The sequence below is a fragment of the Urocitellus parryii genome, chromosome 6 (genome assembly GCF_045843805.1).
Source record: "Urocitellus parryii isolate mUroPar1 chromosome 6, mUroPar1.hap1, whole genome shotgun sequence".
NCBI classification, from domain to species: Eukaryota; Metazoa; Chordata; class Mammalia; order Rodentia; family Sciuridae; genus Urocitellus; species Urocitellus parryii.
The window spans coordinates 62,074,350-62,099,652 of record NC_135536.1 but is presented as its reverse complement, the minus strand read 5'-3'; the positions used below and the strand labels follow the sequence as shown (position 1 = coordinate 62,099,652).

Below are 25,303 nucleotides of genomic sequence, written 5' to 3'. Positions count from 1 at the left end.
AAAAACAACAACATAGGAAATACAAACCAAATGTGATGTTAGTACATGGGTTGCGTACTATCTATGCTGTGTACTAAGCTACGTGCTACTGTGGTATGCATTTGACTCTGGTCTCCTTGATAACCCAGAGACACAGGGGTACCATCAGTAGAGGATGCCCAGGATCCATAAAAATAAGGCCGTTCTTCATCACTAGGAGCATAGTTTTCATAACACTGAAACTTGTACACTTTTCTGTGTTCTCAGAAAGTGGACACAATGATGTAAGGGATACTATAATCTCCTTTTCATCCCCGCAGATATTGGTGATGCAGAAAATTTAATATATGAATGTCACCAGGCTTTCCCCACTTCTACTTCTTAAGTTTTTTGGCTTTGTTCACTCAATTTCTTCTTTAAGGCCACCATTTAAAACCACTTCTGCCTTTGCAGATTTTTCTTTTTCTTTTCTGGATTTTGTCGATGACTAATTGAGAGGAAAAGGAGTGGCTGGGAAGCCCAGATATGTGTGAACTGAGGTTGGTAAAGGGGCCCCTTAAGGAACTTTTGGAGGGGAGGTTGGTTTGGAGGAGCCATGAGATATGCAAAAAGCACATAGGGAATGAAACGGGCTTTAAGAAACGTTGCTGTTGGCTATGTATCTCCTTCACAGTGTTTGAGAAATATTAGTCAGGGATTGCTTTATTTTGAAATCTTAGCTGGTTGTTGGGTCTGTTCCACGGATTCAGACACAATTCTGATTCTGGAGGATGCGAGTTGTGACCTGGTTATGGAGACAGGAAGGGGCTGCCAGCTGGGTAGAGGACCACAACGTGGCATGCCAGCTGTTTGCTGGACTGCAGTCATTGCTGCAGAAATGAGCAGAGAACACACAACTTCACTGTGCTGGTTAGGAACTTGTAATGGGATCCAATCAAACGGAAGGCTTGATTCACTAGGTGTTACAAGTTAAGGGATAATGCACTTAGAAGAGTTCGTTTCATTAGAAACAAAATAAAAGAAAGTAAAATAAGAACTCTCAAGAAATGGCTGACTTGACATTGGTTTCTGCTGTAGTTTGGATGTTAATTTTCCTCCAATGGACCCATGTATAGAAGGCTTGGTCTCCAGAGTGCCGCTGTTAGGAGGCCCGGTGAGCCTTTAGAAGGTGAGCTTTGTCCTAGGTCACAGGGAGTGTGCCCTTGAAGGGGTTGATGGGACTCTGGCCCCTCTTCTTCCTTTTTCTCTGGCTTTGCCTTCTGGCTGATGAGTGCAATGGTTTTCTTCACCATGCATTCTTGCCATGATGTGCTTCCTCACCAAAGGTCCAAAGAAAAGGGACCACTTGATCATAAGAGCATGAACTGGAACCTCCATAATCATAAGCCAAAATAGACCTTTTCCTTTGATAAGTTGATCATCTTGGTATTTCATTACAGGGACAAAAAGCTGACTAAATACTGGTTCCATGTCATTATATATGAATGACTGATTTCCCAAGAAAACTCCAAGAATAAGTATAACCAGATCAACCTTCTGCAAGGTTGGGATTTCCCAGTGGACATTTCTCTAATTATGGACATGTCTTTGTGAGGGCTGCAAAAATTAAAAAAAAAGTGTTCCTAGTCTCTCCTTCCCTTACCTTTACCCTCCCCAAAGAAGATTTATTTTTCTCTGGCTGATTAGTTTTTCTTTCTTGTCTTCTAAGCAGGGTCCTGCAGTTGATTGACTAGTTCTTCTGTGGTTTTATGATAAAGAATTGATAGAAAAGGTGGCTGGGTTAATAGATGACCAGGTATCTGGTAAAGCATTATGTCTGTGAGGACATTGTCAGATGAGATTAGCATTTGAATTAGTAGATGAGTAAAGAAGGTGTCCTCCTGGTGTGGGCAGGCATCACTAATCCATTGCCAGCCGACCGAACACACAGAGAATGGATGAATTGGCTCTGTCTGAGCTGGAGTGCCCACCTTCTCTTACCTTTACACACCAGCCCTCCTGTCGCTCAGGCCTTCGGACTCCCATTGAATCCTATCACTGGCTTTCCAGGTTCTCCAGCTTGTAGATAGCAGCTGTGGGACTTTTCAGCCTCCATAATCATATGAATCAATTCCCACAAGGAATTTCTTCTTAGACATATCTCTCTATATCTTACTGGCCCTGATTCTCTGGAGAACCTTGACTAATACAGGTGGTGAAGGATGATGGCAGGCTAGGATAAATCCTGAGTTTCGCTAGAGGTTGAAGGAGATGAGGAACGAACGCTGTAGGAACTATGGGGTGTCACAGTGGAACATACGTGGCACTTTTTCTGGCAGTTTTATTTATCACTTTTTAACAACTTTATTGCAGAATAATTGACATATACTAAACTACATATTTAAAGAGTACTTTTGGATAAAATTTGACATCAATAGATATCCACAAAACTATCACTGCAATCAAGACAATGAACTTACCAATGAAACTTGAAAAAATATTGCTGTAGAACTGGGGTTTGTAGCTCAGTGGTAGAACGTGTGCTTAGCATGGGTTCAATCCAGTCCCCGCTCCACTACTACATATAGAGAGAAACAGGGTGGGGGGAGGGAGAGAATACCAAAACAAAACTTTTCTCTTTTTTTTATTTTTTGTAGTCATAGATGGACAGCATGTCTTTATTTTATTTATTTTTATGTGGTGCTGAGGATTGAACCCAGTGCCTCACAAGTGCAAGGCAAGCGCTCTGTCACTGAGCTACAGCCCCAGCCCCAAACCTTTTCTCTTTATAAGTCATTTGCCTAAGGTATTGCCATGAAGGATATATTGTCTCCACTGTGTTTAAGAAACACAAGTATGGAGGTTTCATTATTTTGAAATTACCATTTTGGTTGCTGGACAATTTTCATGTGACTAGGACTCTACTCAGATTCCAGGTCATTTGCCTCAGTAGGATCACCTTCCACTGCAGAATTTAGATGGCTGTTTCTTTAATATGTCCAGTTGAAAGTATAACCTCAAAGCGTACTTTTAGGGTTGTAAAAAACAGTGTAAATTTTATGGTTTGTGGATGTTTGGGACAAGAAGGCACAGCATTACAGCCACAGTTGCAAGACACTCTACTTGAGCCAAAGGCTAGATTTCTAACCTCCAGTAGAATGATGGATTATCTGACTTCTGGCAAGCTCCATTCTTGCAGCTGAGCTTGAGATAAATTGTGGACTCCAGAGAGTTGAAAGCTGCAGTACTTAGCAAAATCTTGTAGTAGAGATATCTGGGTTGCTAATTAAAGTCATATTCAAATGCTTTGGCAATCAATAGAGCTGAGGCTAAGATTATGATGCTCTTACTGAAACTAAGAAAACTGACCAGGATAGTTGTCTGCATGGCACAGCCAAAATCATCCTCAGGAAACATTTCTGGTTCTACTGTTACTTATAGATAGATAAGCCATCAAGACTTCAGGACTCCAAAGTTCTGTGGCATAGTAAACTGATCATTTTGGATCAGAGCATTTTAAAGAATATAAATTTCCCATGAAAGTCATAGAAAATCTAAACAAAAGTCCCATTGAGCTTCTGATTTTAAGCAGTGTACCTTTCTGGTGAGCTCTCCATTATAAATTCATCGTAAATTGTATCCCAAAGTAAACCACTTAATTTTACTTACTATATGAGTTCAACTGAAAGTAACAGAGACTCTGACTTGACTGGCCTCAATACTAAAGAATTTATTATCTGGAAAACTAAATGCACAGCTTAGGTGTCATTAAGGTTAGATAGTTTAGCAACTAAAAATTATAATCAAGGATTCAGAGTTGCTAGGTGCAGTGGTGCACGTCTATAATTGCAGTGGCTTGGAAGGCTGAGGCGGGAGGATCACAAGTTCAAAGCCAGCCTCAGAAAACTTAGCAAGGACCTAAGCAACTAAGCAAGATCTTGTCTCAAAATAAAATATAAAACAGGACTGGGGATGTGGCTCAGGGGTTAAGTGCCCCTGGGCTCAATCGCTGGTACCAAAAATAAATAAAGAAAGAAAAGAAAGGAAAGAAAGAAGGAAGGAAGACTCAATCCAGGATATGTTTTAGTTTTATTAGGCTATCAACCTTATCTTTAGGCTGGCTCTCCTCCTGGTTACAAAATGACTGCAGAAACTTCAAGTGTCCATTGTCACTCAACAACATCCAGTGGCCATAAAGTCATTCTTCATCTTTGTTTACCTTTTTAAAGTCAGGTACAATCTTTCCCCAAAGCCCCTCACTTCCCTCTCTTTCACCTCTCACTATCAGAGTGCTGTAATATGTTCAGGCTTAAATGAACTACTAGCAAGACAAGAGCACAGACCAGTCAGGACACAGGGGTGATAACTGAAACAAAATCAGTATTCTGCTAGCCAAGAAAAAAGGAGGGGGAACAACAAAATGTCATGAAGAATTATCGATATAATTTGATCAAATGTTGAAAAATGATGATTTTCTTTAAGATTCATTCTTAATTGGGGCTGAGGTTATGGCTTAGCGGTTGAGTGCTCACCTCGCACCTGCAAGGCCCTGGGTTCGATCCTCAGTACCACATATAAATAAATAAAATAAAGTTATAAAAAAATTTCATTCTCAAACCATTGTTTCTTATAAAAATTTATCAGCAGAACTCGTAGTTTATAGAGACCATTCCCAGTACATTGCATTAAAACTATATCCTTTGCATAGAGAATGTATGTTTGGGTTGTTAATAGATGAGGTTGGTGTTGATGGAAAAAGGAAGAGGAGGGGCTGGGGATGGGGATGTGGCTCAAGTCGTAGCGCGCTTGCCTGGCATGCGTGCGGCCCGGGTTCGATCCTCAGCACCACATACAAAGATGTTGTGTCTGCCGAAAACTAAAAAAAATAAATATCAAAAAAATTCTCTCTCTCTCTCTCAAAAAAAAAAAAAAAGGAAGAGGAGAGTTTGTTGCTCTATGAGAACTAGGTTCAAGGTTAGCCTGAAGATGCAAAATTCACAAAGAAAATTCAGAGAAGGAAAGTTGAAGTTTTAGAATTTAGAGGTAAAAAGTTCCAATCACTGTGTGGTTTGGGAAAGAAATAAATACAAAACAGAACAAAAAATCTGAACTCTAGACACCCAGCTAATAAGCTGTGGAACCTCAGAAAAGATGATTTCACCTCGTGGAGTCCTGTGAGTGGAACAAAGTGAAATTCTAAAGTCCTGTCTTTGAGTTCCACAATAATGGGGCATTGGTGGTATAGCTCATGCTTTGGATATGCCAGAGAAATCCTATATGAGAATAAAGAGGCAGCTGTCCACAGAGTGTCTTGCATTTTATCCTGCTCTGGGGCAGCGAGTGCCTCCTGGGCTCTGGGCAGCTCCTCCAGCACAGGCAGGAGCAGATGGTGGCCATGAAGATGAAGGCTTTCCAGGAAGAGGAAGCCTTTTCCTTTCCTCATCCTTCCTTCTCCAGCCCATGGTGTCTAGCTCCACCAGGGCCTTGAAATCATGTCTGCCCTCTCCTTTTCTGGCTACACCCATTTCATGCCTTGGCAACAGAGTGAGGAATGAAGGGATGGCTCTTCCCCAAATGCCCAATGGATTTGCCTTGAGTTTCTGTGAGAGACCAAGGGGACAGCAGTGGGTGACCATCTGGTCCTTTAGTGATGCAGGAACTGAAGGGGAAGCTTGGGACTGGACAATTAGTCCAGCCCTGGACAGGTCCCACACAGCAAGGGGGACCTCAGGCATTGCATGACTCAGAGCAACAGATTTTTATATTTCTTTCTCTGGCTTCTTTGCACTCAGATATTTTGAGGTCTGTTATATTGCAAGATTTTTAGCTAGTTTTTTTTTTTTTTTTTAAACACAAAGGATGAAAGCCTTGAGATATTCTCAGGAGGAAGATTCTCTTGTTGGCATTGAATCAAATTCTTTTCTCTGAGGGAGGACTGCTGTTGAGACAGGGTGGGGTGGGTTCAAAACATTTGTAACATGCTCTGGCTTCAGGCCCAACATTGTTGAAAAATGCTCAGAGGAGACTCAGAGCACTTAGACTTTTGGCTTTAGAACTATCTTTGTTTAGATGTTCAAATTTGTTTAAATATTTTCTCAAACAGAGACAATAAAAGAACTTGAATAGAATCCCGCCCCCAAACAAATTCTTTCCAAATCTAGGCTGACAAATTCCCTTTAACATCCTATTCATATCTTCAACAAGTGTTACTCAAGAGAAGTGAAATGCATAGGACCCAACTGAGATTTAAATCCTCCAGACTTTTAATAGCAACAATAATTACTGTCATTTTATTTGATGTTAGTATTTGCTAGGGACTGTTCTGAGTGTTTCATATACTTTATCTTAATCTTTTTTTAATAGTCCTTTATCCTAAATACTATTATCTCCATTTTACCAGTGAGAAACTGGAGGCTCAGATAGCCAAAGGAGCTTGTCTAGGATACCTCACTAAGCGTCAGAGCTTAGGTGCCTGAATTTGTGTGATAGCAAACATCAGGATGATTGGCTGTCTTTAAAACATTTTAAATCTTGGTATTTTGGGGTAAAACAATTGTGGTGCAGTGGAAAGAAGATGGAGGGACAAAGGGCCTGGACCATACTCATGTTTTAAAAAAATTTCTTCAAAGGCTTTAAAAACATGTTCAAAACAATTGTTTTCCATGGAACTCAGAAGTTGTGAACTTATAGATAGATATCTGACACCAGTCCTCCTCAGGAGGGCATGATCTATTTGTTTTATTCTCTTTCTTAGGCTCTTTAGTTCTTGCTGATTTTAAGGTTAGGATGGATAAACTGAATTCAGAAAGATTAAATTTGCCACAAGCCTCCTCTTAGGGGTGTCCCTAAATTCACTTTGCATGGAAATGGTAAAAGCCACAGGCTTTAGCAAGCTTTTTTTTTTTTACATTGTTATGTGGAACTAACAAGTGCTGTTAGGTTAAGGCTTAATATTTAAGAAATTAAATCCTCTACGTTCGGTTCTCCTTTGTCCAAAAGGAATGTTGAGAAAGAGAAGTATGGTTCTGTTTCCTCATGGATGTGAGAAAGTCTGAGACTTGCAAAAGAGCTTAAGTAGTACAACTTTTGTAAGAAGAATTCTTTGGGTGCAGTTAGTATAAACAAAGGGTCCTTGGCACGAACAGAGGACTAAGCAGCTGCAAGAGATTTGCTTAGAAAACCAAAAGATTAAATACTCTTAAGAGAAGAGAGAGAGAGGAAATACCCACTAAGGTCTCTGATGTTTCCTTTTTCTTTCCTACTTCTGTATAGCCTTCTAGGATTAAATATGCCTATCTATGGCTAAAAAGACCAAAAAGAATCTTCTTCTTAAGAACAAACATATTGTCAGTATTTTTCCCTTTATCTCTCTAAATTTAAGCAAACATGGAGGGCTAAGGTTAAGTCACTAGAAATAAACTATATAAATAAAAAAGAGGACATCGATAGGACTTTGCCTCCCACAAGAATGTTATGAGAATTAATAGGAGGGATTGATGCAGAAAGGAATTGCCTTTAAATGAAATAATTGCATGTACATACCAGAATTAGTTTGTTTAATCTGGAAAACCCAGGGGAGCGATAATACAGTGTAATAAATTTTGGGGGAGTCTTGCTGTTCCTTATGATACTGCAGCTACCCATACTCCAAGTTGCTTAAGACATGAACATGTAATTAACCAAAACTTATTTCATATTTCCACATAACCCAACTGGTCATGTCTTTAAAAATAGTCTTATTGCTACAACCTAACTTTCAATTCAAAGCTGGGAACTTTGCAATCTGTAATTTCATCATGAAGTTTGTATAACCTAGAAATTTACTGGAATATACTAGAAATAAAATTGCTATTATGTTGAAATGTGGAATCTTCAAAATGTGACTTTTTGACCGAAAAACAGTAAATTTGTGTCCCATTGCAAAATATGATACAGAAGAGAAGTGAATAAAGAATACCATTGAATATCATAAAGTCACAAGAAAAAAATAGGCTAGATCTATATAATCCATATATACTGACATAAAAGCTATATAAGAGCATTATGAGTGATAAGAACATGTTCTCAAGTGGTATGTGATTTTGCAAAAACTGCATAAATAATATATATTAGCATATAATATATGGAGGAATACATACTTATCTGTTAGTAGTAAATATAACTGGAAACTAAAATTATCATAGGAAACTTGTATCCTATAAACATATTTCTATAATATGTTGATTTCTAGATAACAAGCATGTATCTAGTTTGAAATAAAATAGACTACTTTAAATATCTGGATGCAGAGGTGGAAAATAATCATGAAAAGATGCTCAACATTACTTAATGATTAATTATTAAAATGAGAGAAATTTAAGTTAAAGCCACAATGTGATACCACTGTACATTTACAGTTAAAGTGAAAAATAGTGACAGCACTATTTTTGCTGGTGGGGATGCAAAAAAAAAAAAAAATCACAAAAAACTGTTTGGCAGGTGTGGCTTTATTTATTCATTTTTTAATTAGTTAAACATACACTTAGTATATGGCCCAGCAATTCCACTCTTAAAAGGAAAAGAAAAACTGACTTTCACACAAAAATCTGACCTGAAAGGTCTACAACATCTGGAAACAGTGTCATATCCTTCAACTGGTGGGCAGATGAACTGAGGTTCACCTGTGAAATGCAGCAGTGCTCAGCAGTGAGAAGGAACAAACTATTGACACAGGCAACTCCGTGGAGGAATCTCAAATGCATTGTGAAAGTGGAAGAAGCCAGACTTAGCAGACCGCATTCCCATGTATATGACATTCTGGAAAAGGTGCCACTGTAGGGTTGGAGGACAGATTGGGGGCATTCAGGGATCATGGGTGACATGAGGAGAGTAGAAACACTAAGGAATGTTTTAGGGTTCTGTGTTTTTATTGTGGTGATGGCTACACATCTCTAAGTATTTGCCAACACTCATAGAACTAGACACCAAAGAAGTGAATTTTACTGTATGTGAATTTAGAAATAACTTTAAAAAATAAACATGCCAGCTGGGTATGGTGGTGCATGCCAGCAATCCCAACGACTCAGGTGGCTGAGGTAGAAGGATCATAAGTTTGAGGCCAACCTGGGCAACTTAGAGAAGCTCTGTCTCTAAATAAAAAAATTAAAAGGGCTGGGGATATAGCTCAGTGGTAGAGCTCCCCTGGGTTCAATCCTAGGTATCACCTAAAATATATACATAAGAAAGAAAGAAACATGCTGCTGGAAAATATCTGGTTAATATGTTATTTAAAAATCTTTCCACAGGTATTAATTCATCCTGTAACCCATTCATCCTCTTAACCCATTATCTGGGTTAAGGGAAATACCTTTTTAATTGATGAAGATGGTTGCCAAGTATAAATTAACTGTGAGATTCTTGATACTTGAGGAAAGATTAGGAGTTCAGAACTATGGTGTGGAAGCCCCAAATAGATACAAACTGGTTGAAGGGGAGGTCAACACTCCCGGTACCAATGAACACTCCACAGCGTGGGTGATGTCCATCAAAGCTTCGACATCAGGTAGCTACCCTTTCATGAGAATTCCCTCTCATTGATCAGATAATAATAAAATTATTTTATCATGTTTTTTAAAAATATTCTCAACTCCCTTCCTCCTTCTATCAAAACTATGAATAAAAAGGCCTCTGAGAACAAATAACCCACCAAAAACGGGCAAAGGAACTAAACAGACAGTTCACAGAAGAAGAAATACAATCGATCAACAAACATGAAAACATGTTCATCATCTCTAGCAATTAGATAAATGAAAATCAAAACTACTCTAAGATTTCATCTCACTCCAGACAGAATGGCAATTATCAAGAATACGAGCAATAATAAGTGTTGGCAAGGATGTGGGGATAAAGTTAAAATTATACATTGCTGATGGGACTGCAAATTGTTGCAACCACTATGGAAAGCAGTATGGAGATATCTCAGAAAACTTAGAATGGAACCACTATTTGACCCAACTATCCCACTCCTCGTTTATACCCAAAGGACTTGAAATCAGCAAACTACAGTGACCCAGACACATCAATGTTTATAGCAGATCAATTCACAATAGCCAAACTATGGAACCAACTTAGATGCCCTTCAACAGATGAATGGATAATGAAACTGTGGTACTTATACGCAATGAAATATTACTCAGCCTTAAAGAAGAATGAAATTTGGCTTTTGCAAGTAAATGGAAGGAACTAGAGAATATCATGCCAAGTAAAACAAGCCAATCCCAAGGAAACAAAACCTGAATGTTTTCTCTGATAAGCAGATGCTGATCCATAGCGGGATGAGGGCGGCTGGGGGGGTGGGGCGAGAATGAAGAAACTTTGGTTTGTGTATAGGGGAGTGAGGGGAGGAGTGGGGTTGTGGGGAAGAGAAGAATGGTAGAATGAGACAAATATGATTACCATATACACTTGTGATTACACCAGTGGAGTGACTCTGCACCATGTACAGCCAGAGGAATAAGAAGTTGTGCTCTATTTATGTACAATATGTCAAAATGCAATATACTGTCATGTATATCTAATTAGAACTCACACACACACACACAAAGGCACTCCGAGGCCAGGGCAAGGTTCCCTCTCCTCTGACAGTGTTCTGGACCTAGGTGTGCATATCTGTTTGGGCTCCAAAAGCTAACCTGTAACCCTTCAATAGCAGTGTGAGAATAATCTCTAGCAATTAGCATAGTATTTGGCAAAATAAAGGTACAGTTTCCAGTTATCGTTCCCTTTTAAGTTTGCGTGTAGTATGGAGGGACACTAAAAGCAAGAGGAAATGGAGGAGGAGGAAAGAGAAAAACCAAAGCACCAGCACAACAGAACTGGCCAAGCCTGGAAGGCCGATCTTTGTGACTTCCATGTTCCAGATGGGCCTGAGAAAGAGGCCTGCCTAATTCACAGGACTTATCGATGATTCAGGCCCCGGGCAAATTTGAGTTTGTAAATTTAAGAAGTGCAAACAGTCCGCTCTGTGTAAATAACTCTTTTAAATGGCAGCCAGAGGGATGGGCATGGTGGCCAGATGTTCTTAATGAGGTGACCGCTGCTCCACGGACAGCACACACAGGAATGGAAGCTAATGGAAATGCCATTTCTATTGTTTAATTCCCCTCCTGCTGAAGAAGAACAGGGGAGGCAAGCTTTCTGCTTATTTGATTGTGTTATTGTTTATCGAGTCTGCCAGGCGCTTTAAGTAGTAGCTAAAAGGAAATTTTTCCAATCCCAACTGACAAGTTAATGTTCTCACGTGTAGCTCATGTGGACCAGGTCCATGAAGCCCTTCCTCTCAAGTAGAGGGTATCTCTTTGAAGAGATAACAGCCAGATATGATATGTCAAGAGCTTTGTAATGTTTTGAACAACTAATAATAAAAAAATTTTAAAAAAAGAGAGATAACAGCCAGAAAGTGTCACTAGAGCCTCACTGGTATTCTGCACTGATCCAAGAGCCTGAGCTTGGCTCTCCTCATCTCCATTCATCTTTGGCTTAAAGTAGAATGGAAAGGGCTGGAACTTTGGCTCCCTCGTTGGCATGGGAAATTGAGGACCTGGTTCTGTTCCTTGTTCTTAGTCATGTTAGTCTTGGCGGTTGCATTGCAGTAGGTCTGTGTTGCATGAATGGGTGACTGAATAATTTTGAGTCAGAGTTTTGTCATACTAAATACAGGATGTTAGATTACAGGATTTCCCAGGGCCTTTTCAGTCCTATAAGACTATGAGTTGTTAAAAAGGGGGAAAAATGTAGGACTCCCCTTTAGATCAAATTTAGAATGAAGCTCAAGGATACATGTTGTTCAGAATTCATCCTGAATCATTAACTGATGAATATATCTGTTTATCAGTACACTGTTCATTCAGTATGCTGAATAAAATTTTAAAAAATGGCAAGGGGAGACAAATGATGTTATTAAAGTACAACTTAGAAAGAGATGTTCTTGAAGTTCTATGGCATATGGCATGATACTCAGGCTTTTGAGTCAACCTACCCAAGTTCAAATCTCAGCTTCACCATGTAGCAGCTGCGTAACCTAGCCAAGTTTCTTTCTCTGAGCCTCTCTTCATAGATATAAAATGGAATACTTAAATTATTCTCCTTAAAGAGTTCCTAGGAGAAATAAAAAAAAATCACTCATGCCTGCCTGGATCACAAAACAGTTGACAAATATCATTTATATAATTGACTAGTACTGCTTCTCCAGAGAGTGTACAGTGGATGATCACTCTAGAACTATCTATGGCACCGGGTGGTGGTGGAGAGAAAGGACAGCTGTGGTGTAGTAACTAAAGCATCAAATTAAGCATCAAAGTTTGGGGTTTAGTTCAAGATAACACAGAGATACAGAATGTGCCCACAAACAAACAAAATTCCACAGTGCAAATTACAACAAGTAATTTATTTTACAACTCCACTTACTAGCTGGGTGACTTTGAGCATGTCACCAAATGTTTCCATAAGGATGCTAACACTTATCTCAAGAATGTTGGAATGAGTTAGATGAGATAATGCATATAAGATCATGCACTATAAATTATAAACTCCTTTATAAATGAAGCATTGCTATAAACTAGTAAGATTATGAACAAAAATTTATAACAAGTCTTTCTAAAATGAGACAACTGTTTCTCTGACATGCTGAAATGCTTTGCCTTTTTTTATGACTCAGGGTTATCTTCATGAACATCTATTTCTGACAAATAAAATGTCCGCATCTGTGCTGCTTTAGTGTTTTAATCTCCTTTCATGTACACAGCCTCCTTTCATTCCCACAACCTGAAAGGTGCATAGGTCATTTGTCCTCATGGTGACCCTGTCCTTCATTCTTCCCTTGTAGCTGCCACAGTCTAGCCTCTGATCCCACTTCTCCTTTTTTCATGCTGTGTAATTATTATTGAAAACAGACACAAGGATAATATCAAACACTCATCTTGATGCAAGGTCAGGGGTGCCATTGAGCAAGGAAGAGGCATCCCGAGGAATTCTAGAATGCTTAATTAATAGCAGTTGAACTCTGACAGACTGGACATATGGACAGAAGTGGGGCTAGATTGGAATGAAGTGGACAGTGAGTTCTATATTATGATAGGAAAGGTGGTGAGGATGGTACCTGTTTAATGGCAGTGAGAATGGCAAGCAGGCAAGAGATTTGTAGAGAGTAAGCCATGAACTTCATTCATTCAGTATATTGATAGAACATTTATATGTTGCGTTAGGGGCTGGAAATATCTCACTGAATAAAATAGGTGAAATATTGATGTTCACGAATCTATGACCTGTGGTACTTGTAACTGGATAGTGAGAGGGAAGGAGGGAAATCAAACAGCCATGTCCATCTTGGTGTCTGGGGATGCAGTGGTGTGATGGACAGCAATGGAAGGCATGAAGAGGACTGAGTAGGTGTGAAGGTGGCATGTTCAGAGCTCAGCACAATGATTCGAAGAACCAATAGTTGGTTAAAGTACTTTTCTTTCTTTTTTTTTTTTTTTAAAGAGAGAGAGAGAGAGAGAGAATTTTTTTTAATTTTCATTTTTTAGTTTTCGGTGGACACAACATCTTTGTTGGTATGTGGTGCTGAGGATCGAACCCGGGCCGCACGCATGCCAGGTGAGCGCACTACCGCTTGAGCCACATCCCCAGCCCGGTTAAAGTACTTTTCTAGAATGAAATGAACTCTGGATTAAACTCTTGGATTTTGTGGCTCATACCAAGTGATCTGTGTGGAAATATACAGTTTCTCAAAGTCTAATGAAAGAGGCACCCTGTAAGATTGGACACCCACTTAATCCTGGTCCTAAATTTTAGGATGCATCTTTCTTGTAAATTCTACATAAGAAAATTCATTAAAATAGTAGATGTCTTGAGGATAGCTGTAGAAAAAGAAACTGAAATGCACAACAAGTTAGTTTTTCTCATGAACACCTACTGTAAAGCATAAAATTAAATTTTATCTCAGATGAACCATTTTTTTGGAAGGGATAAAATAATATAATCCAATCTGATGATCTAGTTTAATACAGGGATGGGATATAGAGAAATGACATGTCCCTTAAAATGTGTCTCAAGATCAGGTGTATCCAGGAAAACTGTGGCTGAGGGATGGATTTGGGTTAGTTCTTGACCAAATTCTTTGCCTGGTGCCTGATGTGGCAGTATTCCGTGTGGTTCATCAAAGGAAGCTGCACAGGCCAAAATGTACACTAGCACAATTGAAATACTGAGAAAAGTTAGGAGACTTGTTTCTTTCTTCTACTTCCTTGGAAGTTAGACTAAACCAGGTATCATTCTACTTCCCCACAGAAATGAGCTGCAGAGATGGTAAGAACAAATGTTCCCCCACAAAGAATATTGATACTGCTCAGACTCTTAAAGAATACTGCTTTGCACCATCAGCTATAAGAGACCATTTTATCTAGAAAAAGAGTTGAAAGTAGGTTCAATCAATCAAAACTTTGATGGAAGAAAAATTCACTTACAAAACAGTGGTTCTCTACTTTGGCTACACATGAAATCATCTAGAAAACATCAAAATATTTGGATGTCTGAGTCTGAACCCAGGGATTCGGTGATTCTGATATACAGCTACTAAAAAACATTGTTTCTGAGGACTGCCCCAACTTCTTGGTAGTAAAGCCATGCCGCCCGCACAATGGCACTTCACTTGGTAGGTAGGAAATGCACCCTATGCAACTTGTGGAGTATCTTTCTCAGGTTGCATGCCCGTAGTAAAAAGAGAAAAAGAAAAGCAGCCTTTATACATTCCCACTTCCCATCATTTAGAATATGAGAACTTATTCCTGTCCATGTTTATCTTGGCAACAATATTTCAGTAGGAAGAAGCAAGAATTGTGTCTGACATGGACTTCCACTGCTTAGGGATCTGTCTATATCAATGGAAGCAAAGACTGGGGAGTTTTTGGAGCCCCCCACATTGTTTTATTTAGTTGTTATTATTCTTGTTGGAATATCTAATGTTCATGCTCAGAGAAATTCTGATTCATTTCAGACTTTGCAGTCACTCTGGATAGCTTGCTTATTGACAAGGTTTGTGCCACCAGAGTAATGAAGCATATCTTTTTTTATGTGTGATGTGGCTCCTCAGGACCATTCAGATCCTTGTTCAATTCAGATCCTTGTTCAGTTACTAGCTGTTGTAACCTCATTAAGTCACTTAAATTCTCAGAATCTCATTTTTCTTATCTGGTAGGTTATAGTAAAGATTGCAAATATATTACAGTATCTGTTACATAAATTCTTAATAAACAATAGATATTATCATGAAATCTAGATTGCAAACTTTTAAAGGGCATTGTATTATGTTTTCTCTATAAAGTTCAGATATTTATAATTTTCTTTCTTTTTTTTTTGTTCTGGGAATTGAATCCAGGAGCATTTAACCACTGAGCAACATCCCCAGCCCCCTCTTTTGTTAAAGAATTTTAATATATCTATGTATTATGTGTGTGTGTGTTCTAGATGCATACAATACATTTATTTATTTATTTTTTAAATGTGGTGTTGAAGATAGAACCCAATGCCTCACATGTGTAAGGCATGCACTTTACCTACCACTGAGTTACAACCCCAGCCTTCAACCCACTTTTAAATTTTTTTTAAATTTTAAGACAGAATTTCACTAAGTTGCTTAGGGCCTTGCAAAGTTGCTAAGGCTGGCTTTGAACTCATGATGCTCCTGCCTCAGCCTCCTGAGCTGCTGGGATTGTAGGCATGTGCCACTGTGCCCGGCCAGATGTGTATAATGTTCTAAACATTTGTATGATGGTGCTCAACAGAGATAATACAGTGCCAACTTTACAAATGATAGGGAACACAAGAACAAAGTCTTTCATCAGTTTGGCAGAATTAGAGATAGAGTTTATGACCATGTTACTGAGCAAGGTGACAGGTCCACCAGAGCCGGTGGTTAAAAGGTTGGATCCTAGAGCCAGATTACTGGGTTTGAACTGTGGCTTTAACCCTGCTGGCTGAGTTCTTGGTCAAGTTACTTAATTCCTCTTCATTCAGTTTCTTTATCTAAAAACGGAGCATGTTCATTGCATAAATAAAATAATAATGAATAGATGGTCCTTAGCCAGAGCCCCATACATTCTAAAGGTTCAATTAAGGATTGCTATTATTATTATTGGCTTCATTAGCATTGTTCTGACTCATGCACCAACTTCTAGGGGAAGTGACAGTGGCCAGTAGGTTAGATGCAATAAAAATGAGGTGACTCAAATTGGGAAGATGTGCAGCTTGTCTAGGAAAGAAGTACAGATGGAGCCAAGGACAACAGCCTCTGGAAACAGGACCACATTCACTGCCTGGTGGAGACACCACATCCTGATGTCACTCTTGGGCATTCAAAAATCCCCAACTCATTAGAAGTTGACCAGCCTTTATTTACTCAACATTGTGTTAGGTAGCTGTAGAAGTCTTAAAGGAAGCAAAAGTTGGAAACTTTGAGGAACTTACGGTCTGGGTGAGTAGAGGAGTCTTTGTGAAGATGGATAATGATGTTACATCATTAAGTGCCAACCTGTGTAGTTCAGCCTGTTCTTTTAGTAGGAACTACAACAGGGAAGAGAGTGATATTGTCCTTTTTGGTCTATTCTTTCTGAAGGGGAATAATGCCATTAGCATTTACATCTTCAAATACAATTTAGAGTGGAAGTTTCTCTTCTACTAACATAAAGCCAAACTTTTAATCCTATTTTTTCAGCAATGATACAGAATGCAACAAATATGCAAAGAATGAGGAAATGGATTATCCAGGAAAAAGTGTAGGAGTTTAAAAAAATGATGTCTTTACCGCATTCTTTTCCAATTCGAATCAACAAGGGCTTACTGAGCAGCCCTCTGTAACAGGTACTGTGCTAGTAGACCCATGAAGTAGAGAAGGAGGAAGATATGGTCCTGTCCCCAAGGGCTGATTCACATTCTGTTGGCCATGTTGGACTATAAAGGAATACATATCTAAGGCCTTTTTTCCCCTATGTTCATGTTAAGAAATTATCTGAAATTGTGATAATGCGTAGATAAGAGGGCATAAGAAGAAAGGAAGACAAAGGTGTACTATTACATGAAAACTACTCTTGAGGCCCTTTAACTACTTGAAGTGACAGATGTAACTGGAAAGGTTCAGTATTTTAGGTGAGGAGCCTAGGCAGGGGATGCCCAGATATAAGGCACACGCAGTATAATAGTGACTTAAGCAAATAGGGGTTTGTTTTCTCATATGAAAAGGGATTTGGTGACAGGAAGTCACTGACTGGTTCAGATATTCACCTCCTTTCTGTTTTTTGCTTTGCTATGATTTTGTCATCAAAGTTGTCTTGTCATAGTCAGGGGATGGCTGTCAGAGCTCCAAACGTTAGATCCATGTTTAAGGCAGCAAGAATGGGGAAAGGTTTGACTATTCCCTTTATCCTCAGTGTAAAGCCCTTCCAGAAACTGAAAGACTTTCAGCAGATTTCTAGTGGTTAAGTCAGGATTATACCAGATAGTCACCTATGGCTGCAAGAAAAGCTACGAAAACAATAATCTCACTTCTATAATAGAAAAGCTAAGAAAACAATAATCTCACTTCTATAATAGATGTGAGAGAAGAGAAGGGGGTTAGAAATAAGCAATGGGCAAGCTAACCTATCTTTCTTCCACAAAAGCTAGCAAGTGAGAGAAGATGAGGACCTGTGAAGATAGTGGTAACAAAGGAGGAATGGCTATTATTGCCAGGAGCAGAAACTGAAAACTCAGAAATTCTGAGCAGTGGATCTAGCTCTGCTGGATGTGGGGTTAGGTGTAATCCCATGGGATGCTCAGCAAGGAATAGGGTTAAGTTCAAAACTCAAGGGAAGGCTTAGGGGGAATGATCTATTGTAGGTGGGAAACATGGCCATTAGAAGAATCAAGACACCCAAAGACATCATGGAGGAAGAAGAGTAGCAGGCTTATGGCAATGCCACGTTTTTAGACAATAGAGGCAGAAGATGAGAAACTCACAGGAGATATCACAGAGAAATAGAGAGGTCAAGGAACTAGAGAATTAGAAATGAGTCATCAGTAACGTCGCAAATACCTATAAGGTAAGGACCAAAAAGAGCCTAGGAGATTGGTCTTATGACTTCCCTGCTGGTCTTTCACTAATTTCACTACTCTGCCTGAGCCCTCTGTTGATGGATGTAGAAAGGTTCTTTGTGCATTAGAGTGAAGGAGGACATAGAGTAAGTATAGTTCCTTTTCAACGGAGGTTCTTGAAAGTAAAAGAAACAAAACTGGGGCAATAAGAAAGTAAGTTGTGTTAGTCAGCTTTTCGTCACCATGACCACAATACCTGACAAGAACAATTTAAGAGTTGTAAGTTTATTTTGGCGAATGGTTTCAGAATTCCAGTCCGTGGTGGATTGACTCCATTCCTTTGGTCCCCAAAGTAAGGCATAAGGGCATGGCAGAAGAAAACTATTTAGCTCCCAACAGCCAAGAAGAAAAGAGAGAGAACTAGAAACCAGGGAGACAAGATATGATCCCCAAGGGCAGGCCCCCAGACCCCTACTTCCTTCAGCCACACCTCACCTGCCTTCTAGTTAATCCATTCAGATTATTAATCTATTATATGGGTCACACCATTGATTAGGTATGACAGTCATCCTCTAATCGTTTCACCTCCTGCATTAACCTAGGCACTTTTACAGGACACTTAGAATCCAAACCATAAAACAGGGAAATTTATTCTTGTTTTTATGGGTAAGACTGGAATGTATGTAAAAGCAGAGGGGAAGGGCCAGCAAAAAGGGAAAGGTTGAAGGTATAGGACATTGTATCACTGAGAAGAGGAAAGGTGTACAGGAGCCCCTTAGCCATGGTTTCAGTCACCCATGGCCAACCACAGTCTGAAAATATTAATTGGAAAATTCCAGAAATCAACAATTCATAGGTTTTAAGTAACTTTTATCAAGGCATATTGTCATAAATATTCTATTTTATAATTGTTGTTAGTATCTTACTTATGTCTACTTTATATATGGAACTTTATCATAGAAATGTATGTACAGGAAAAATGATAGCATATACAGAGTACCATACCACGCATAACTTCAGGCATCTGTGATACATATCCTGCAGATAAGGAGACGGGATGTACTGTAATTATGATTGGCTTTGACCAAAATTAGTTCATCTGCCAACACTGAGGGAGGAGCCCACCATTTTTGAGCTTATTCGCCGAAACAAAAATGGAATTTCTGAAACCAGGAAATAAAAGAGGATGACTATGTTGGAAAAAAAAAATCCCAAAGTGTCTGCCACACTAACCTTCTTTGTACTTAGAAATGCCATGGCAAATTTACATAGTCAGTGATTCATATCAAAAGATTGGAAGGTTGAGAGTCTTTTCATATTGTACATTTTAATTCAAATACTTTCTTACTCCATGGTTTTTCTAGGCCTAACATAATTTCAATTAAGCCTGAATCCGAAAAGACACTAATTTTCTCAACTCTATTTTTTCCACATGCAAGCACACCCACCCTGGCATTTAATGGATAGTAAAGTTATGCGAAGAATCCCTGTGTGCAATGAGAACTGGGACATTTTCCACTAAGCCCACCTCCAATACAAACACATACACACAGTGGTCAATGCTATACATAGAACTTGCTCTTAAATACCTACATCTATTTGCCACACTGTGGAGTTTCATTCTCTTGATTAAAATAACAGGAAGTATCATCATTCTTGAAGCTTTGGTATTTGCAAAGAAATGTAACCACAAAATATATTTATAGTTGTAAGTATATTTATAACTGTGAAGACTCTTTTGAGGTCTATTGGCAAGGCATCTGGTACCATCCTGGCTTGGGATGGAAAGTCCTACATTGAAATAGTCATACTTCCCAAGCAATGCTTGGTCTACTGGGAGGACCCAATCCAAGAGAGCTAAGAACTTCTAGAGAAGTCCTCTATAACCTCCAGTTTGAAAGGGGCCTCTGCCTCTTCAGCAAGGCTGGCAGGTCATGGAAATTCTACTCTTGCAAAGGGAGCTGTGGACACAAGAGAACTATTTCTTCAGTATTTACTTTGACCAGTGAAATAGCTATAACAGATTTTTTTCTTTTCCCCAAGACACAAAGTGACGTTTTAAAGGAGAAACTACTCTGTTGGTGCCACTGAGTCGTTTAAAAATAATATTAGAATAAAAGCTCAAAGGAATGTCTGCTTAAGCACAGCTGCCTAAAGCCTCATATTTCAAAAATTCAGCCACTTTATGCAGACAGGGAAACAAGACTGCTCATTTCAGCCTCTTCTCTATTGGATCCACTTCTTAGTACTCAGCATCAGATTCAGAACTAGTGACACCCTTTCGGTTCAAGTGTTTTTTTTTTTTTTTTTTTTTGTGGCCTGTTGTGCTATTAAATACATGCTGCAGCCTTATTTCTTTTTTCATGTTTATGCTCTTTTTCCAACCAAATCATGGGCTCTTTAAGGTCAAGGGCCAGGTCTTGCACCCCTTATTTCTTGCAGAATTGTGCTCGTTAAGGCAAACTTGCAGGAAATAGTTGTTGAATGGGTGAATGAATGAAAGAAAGACAAAAACTGAAAAGCAGTGGTAGGTGAGTTGCTAGGCAGCCTGGTAAAGAGGATTATGAGAGTCAGGTCAGATTAGCAGGAAAGGTGGTAGAAGGAAAAGAATGCTGTGTTTTGAGCCAGCAAATTCAGGTCCTAGTCCCAGGCTGGCCTGCTTGCCTTCACTTATTTGATAAATTTCTTAAACTTCTGATAAGCCAGGCATGCACCAGGCAAACATTGTGGCAGGCATCGAATAAGACAAAATCCCTGCCTTCGGGGTGCACTGGTGGTGTTAAGGGGGAGCAGAGGAAATCAGGGTTATAGGAGATATGTGTGACAGGAGACATGAACATGCCAGGCACTAGGCACAATGGGAGCAAGAAGAGGCTTTTTTATACCAGACTTTATATCAAAGGCGCACATCTCCTACATTCCAGGATAGCTTCCTGAACAAACCGAGTTTTGATTCAAGTCTTGAAGGATGAGTGGGTGTTGGTTTAAGGCTGACTGGGGAATATGACTTCAGGTAAAGGAACTAGTACATGAGGATATTCTCCATCATAGAACTGTGTGTTGTATTTCAGAGCTAAAATCTCAGCTGAAGGGTGGCCATGGCAAAAGACAAATTTATAGAGGTTGACTACAGCTACTTTGCAAAGGGCCTTGTGGCAATGTAATTTAGTGCCTAAGGGGAAAAACTAAAGATCAGAAAGAAATGGGTTCAAATCTCATTTCTCGAATATACCAGCTCTGTAACAATAACTGATTTTGTTTAACCTATTAGAGGTTTTCTTAAAACAGTGTTTAGATGTTTCAGTTATCTACTGCTGTATAACAATTGTCCTCAAATGTAGTGGCTTAAAAAAACATATTTATAATTCTCACAGTTTCTTTGTGTTGGGAATCTGGACTCAGTTTAGTTGGATCCTCTCCTTCAGAGTCTCTCACATGCTGCAATCAGAGTCAGGCAAGGCTGAAGTGTCATCTCAAGACTGTACTGGGGAAGAACCTGCTTCCACCCACTTACATGGTTATTGGCAGAATTTAGTTCCTTGCTGGCTGGTGACCAGAGGTTGCCCTAGGTTCCTGGCTATGCCTAGCCCCAGGCATAACAGTTGGCTTTCTCAAAAGTCAGTGACAGACTCTGCTAACCATACAGAACAGTCTTATGTGGCGTAATCCTTGAAGTGACTTCTCATCACTGTTGCTACATTCTATTGGTCAGAAGTCACAAGGTTGGCACATACTACAAGGGTGGGGCTTATACAAGGGCGCAAACACCAGAAAATTGGGATTTTGGGGAGACTATCTTGGAGTTCATCTCGGAGTCCCACTTGCCTCATTAGTTCAGTGCCTCGAATCATTATGCCGAACTGAGGATTAGGAAAAACTTCAGGGCGACAGGGGAGGAATTTGTAACTTCGGATGACATTGCACAAGTCATCTCATGTTTTGTCTTCAATAGAATGTAAATTCCTGATCTGGAAAAATGAGAAAATGTATGTACAAGTATAAATGCGTTTGTGTCACGAGCAAATATATAACTTTGAGGAAGCAAACGGCTTTGGGTCAGTTTTCTACTTTGTCTTGATTCTGTGAATCTCACCGTCTGGTGTCTTCAAGGTTTTTAGTGTTTGACCCTGTGGGTCCAGAAGAGTTCGCATAGCTGGAATAAACACCTACAAAGAGAAATCTGACTTTGGAGAGTCCCTTAAGGCATTTCCCAGCGTTTGCTTCTTTCTATTAAAATACCTTTGTTTCTAAGAATCCCATGGGGGATCTGAGAGAGAAAACAGACTATCTGGAAAATTTCAAGCTCTGGATAATAAAAATGGTAATAAAATCTCTTCCAGCTCCTGAGGCTTCGCAAAGGTGGGGTTTATGGTGCTTGGGGTTCTCTCACACCCGCGCAGCTGCTTTCCAGGTTATGTGGTTTCCAGTCCTGCAGATCAGCTCGGGTTACCGATTCCCTGGCCGCCCGCGCGGCAGCTCGGAGGGTCGCAAACCGCAGGCTCAAGACCAAGTCTTCCGACCCCAACGCCTCACTCCTTCCGGTCCGGTGCCCCAAAGGGATGCCTCATCCCTCGCCCCAAACGAAGCGCATCACACACTTGAATCCAGGGTCTTCCCTGGTGCGGTCATTGCCCGGCGAAGGTAAACAGTGCCAACTGGTCACGCGGGCATTTCGGAGGGTGGAGGAGTTCTCCCCAGCTGTCCGCCCCGCGGAGGAGGGCGGAACCGAACTTGGGAGTCAGTTCCCTGAGCTTGTACCAAGGCGCACGTCTCCGCAGGGCATCTCTGGGTGGGACGAAGTGGAGGAGGAGGAAGCGACATTGCCACTTTGCCTCTTTCGGAGGGCCTGGCCTTAAGGGCAAGGGGTTGCCAGGGAACCCTGGGCAGGACGCAGACCTCTTAGCGTAGCCCCACCACCCACCCTTGCTCTGCCAGTCCGGCGCGGGAACGTCACGCCAGCCAGCAGCTGCGCACGCCGCCGGGGGTCCCCTCCTTCGCGCTTAGATCATCTCCTGTAGCGTTTGCTGTCTTGGGTCCTCTTAGGCCATTTGGTCCCAGGGGCGGGGTAGGCCGGGGCCGAGGGGCAGCCCCGACCAGAGGGCGGGGGTGACCCCAGGAGCTCTCGGGGAGCGGAGGAGGAGGAAAAACGAGCAGCCCGAACAGCCCTGGCCAGGGTTTTTACCTCGCCAGCCCCGCCGCTCCCGAGACCGCTGCCTTAGAAAATTTAATGAGAACCAGATGTAGTGGCCGCTGCCGAACTTTCTCAGAGCGAGTGATTGGTCCTAGGCTGACAGCCTCAGCCAATCGATGCGCTGGGCGGGACTGCAGTCCCTCCCCTCCGGGGCGTCTGTGGGGATCCAGGTTCGAGGCTGGCTGCTGGTGGACCCGCAGGCAGGCCGGACGCTCTGTACCACCGGACAGCCCACTGGCGGAGGGAGCATGCCGGGGGACCAGGCGGCCAGGCGGCCTTCGCTGCCATCGCCATCGCCGCTGCTGCTGCTTCTGGTGCTGCTGCTTTCGCGGGCCGCGGCGCTGAACCCTGGAGAGCTCTTCCCCTATGGGGAATCGTGGGGAGACCAGCTCCTGCAGGAAGGCGACGACGAAAGCTCAGCCGCGGTGAAACTGGAGATTCCCCTGCGCTTTTACGATGTCCAGTTCAACAACCTCTATGTAAGTTCAGCCCGCTCCTGGTGCGCGACTCGGGCACATTTCTCCAGGTTCATCGCAGGAGTTAATGCTGTGGCCATCTCACCGTGTTCCTTGGGAAGGAAGGAAATAGTCCACACTCTCGGCTCTCTCTCAGGGGACGCGGCTTCTGAGCTATGCCGCTGCCTGACCCCTGCAGTGGTAAAAAAAATTACCCGGAGAGGAAGAGTGAGAATTGTTCGCAGCCACGTAGCGTACCGGGCAGAAAAGAAAGTGGGGTTGCCCAGGCGATCAGAGATGTTTGCAGTAGGACAGTGAGGAGGCTGTGCACTTCTGCAGAGCTGGGGTGTTCCCTCCTCGACTCGAGTCTTTCTCCCCAGGGACATGGAGCTATAGGATTGTTTGGGGAGTGAGAAGATGGACGCGCCCTGGGGCGCCTAGACCTATGGCACGCGTCGTGGAGTGGGGTTAGGGATGGGATCGCGGCTGCAGTGGTCCTGGTAGCCCTGAAGCCGGACTCCCTCCTGTTAGGAAGGAGAGGCTTCTTTCCCTCAGCAGGACCCTTCCCTCCCTGCAGAATTGGGTGAGCGCGCACGACTGGAGATGGGCGGCCTCCCCTTTGCTTGATCGTCAGTCTCTCTCTCTTTTTTTTTTTTCCTTCTCACCACCCAGGTAGGCACAAACGGCATCATCTCCACCCAGGACTTCCCCAGGGAGACCCAATATGTGGACGATGATTTCCCCACAGACTTCCCCGCCATCGCCCCCTTCCTGGCTGATATCGACACGAGTCACGGAAGGGGCCGGGTCCTGTACCGCCAGGACACCTCCCCGGCAGTGCTGGGCCTGGCAACCCGTTACGTGCGCACAGGGTTCCCGAGCTCGGCTGCCAGCTTCACTCCCACCCACGCCTTCGTGGCCACCTGGGAGCAGGTGGGAGCTTATGAGGAGGTCAAGCGTGGGGTTCCGCCCTCAGAGGAGGTAAGTGATGGGCGATGCTCCCCGGCTGAGTGAATCCAGGGATGGACTTGAATTTTAACGGGAACCCAGGGACTGGCTCCTAGTTTCTTCTGAGTTTGCCCGTGTACCAAACTTGATGGTTCCTTTGGTGGCCCCATAACTGAAGTGGTTTGGAAGAGTGGCTTCAGAGGTGTCCTTTGATGTCTTCTGAGGCTCATTCAGATCTGGTCATGTTAGCAAGGAAAACTGCTTAGTGCAGATGCCAGAGGTCCTGGGAACAGGCAGTTTACTGCTTATTTGTTTATTTTTAGGATCACCTCTAAGTATTTCTGATTATGTGTTCACTAAAGGAAAAATCAGAAAGTCGGGAAATTTAAAAAACCACTCATTTTCCTACTACTATTAAACATTTTTGTATGGACATTTTCCAGAGTTTTTTTCTTTACACATACATAATTGCTATTTATTAACAATAGTGGATTCACACTGTATGTACTTCTACATAACTTGTTTTTTCACCAAATAGTGTATTCCAAATATGTTTTGATGTTAATAACTATATTTCTATAACATTAAGCATGATGACTGTGTAATATTCCACTCAATATGTTTACCATAGTTTATTTAACCAGTATTC

The 25,303-nt window shown here is 41.3% G+C and overlaps 1 protein-coding gene across 2 annotated transcripts in view; it reads left to right on the top strand.

Annotated features, from left to right (window-relative positions):
- Window positions 1-23,454: 23,454 nt before the first annotated feature.
- The window catches only part of Nid2 (nidogen 2), a 59,112-nt gene continuing 57,263 nt past the window's right edge, over window positions 23,455-25,303 (top strand). For both annotated transcript variants that reach the window (XM_026391052.2, XM_026391053.2), the window contains exons 1-2: window positions 23,455-23,730; window positions 24,379-24,687. In XM_026391052.2, coding sequence (XP_026246837.2) covers window positions 23,500-23,730; window positions 24,379-24,687 — 540 coding nt within the window. In that variant the 5' untranslated portion in view covers window positions 23,455-23,499. The remainder of the gene's footprint in view (window positions 23,731-24,378; window positions 24,688-25,303) is intronic.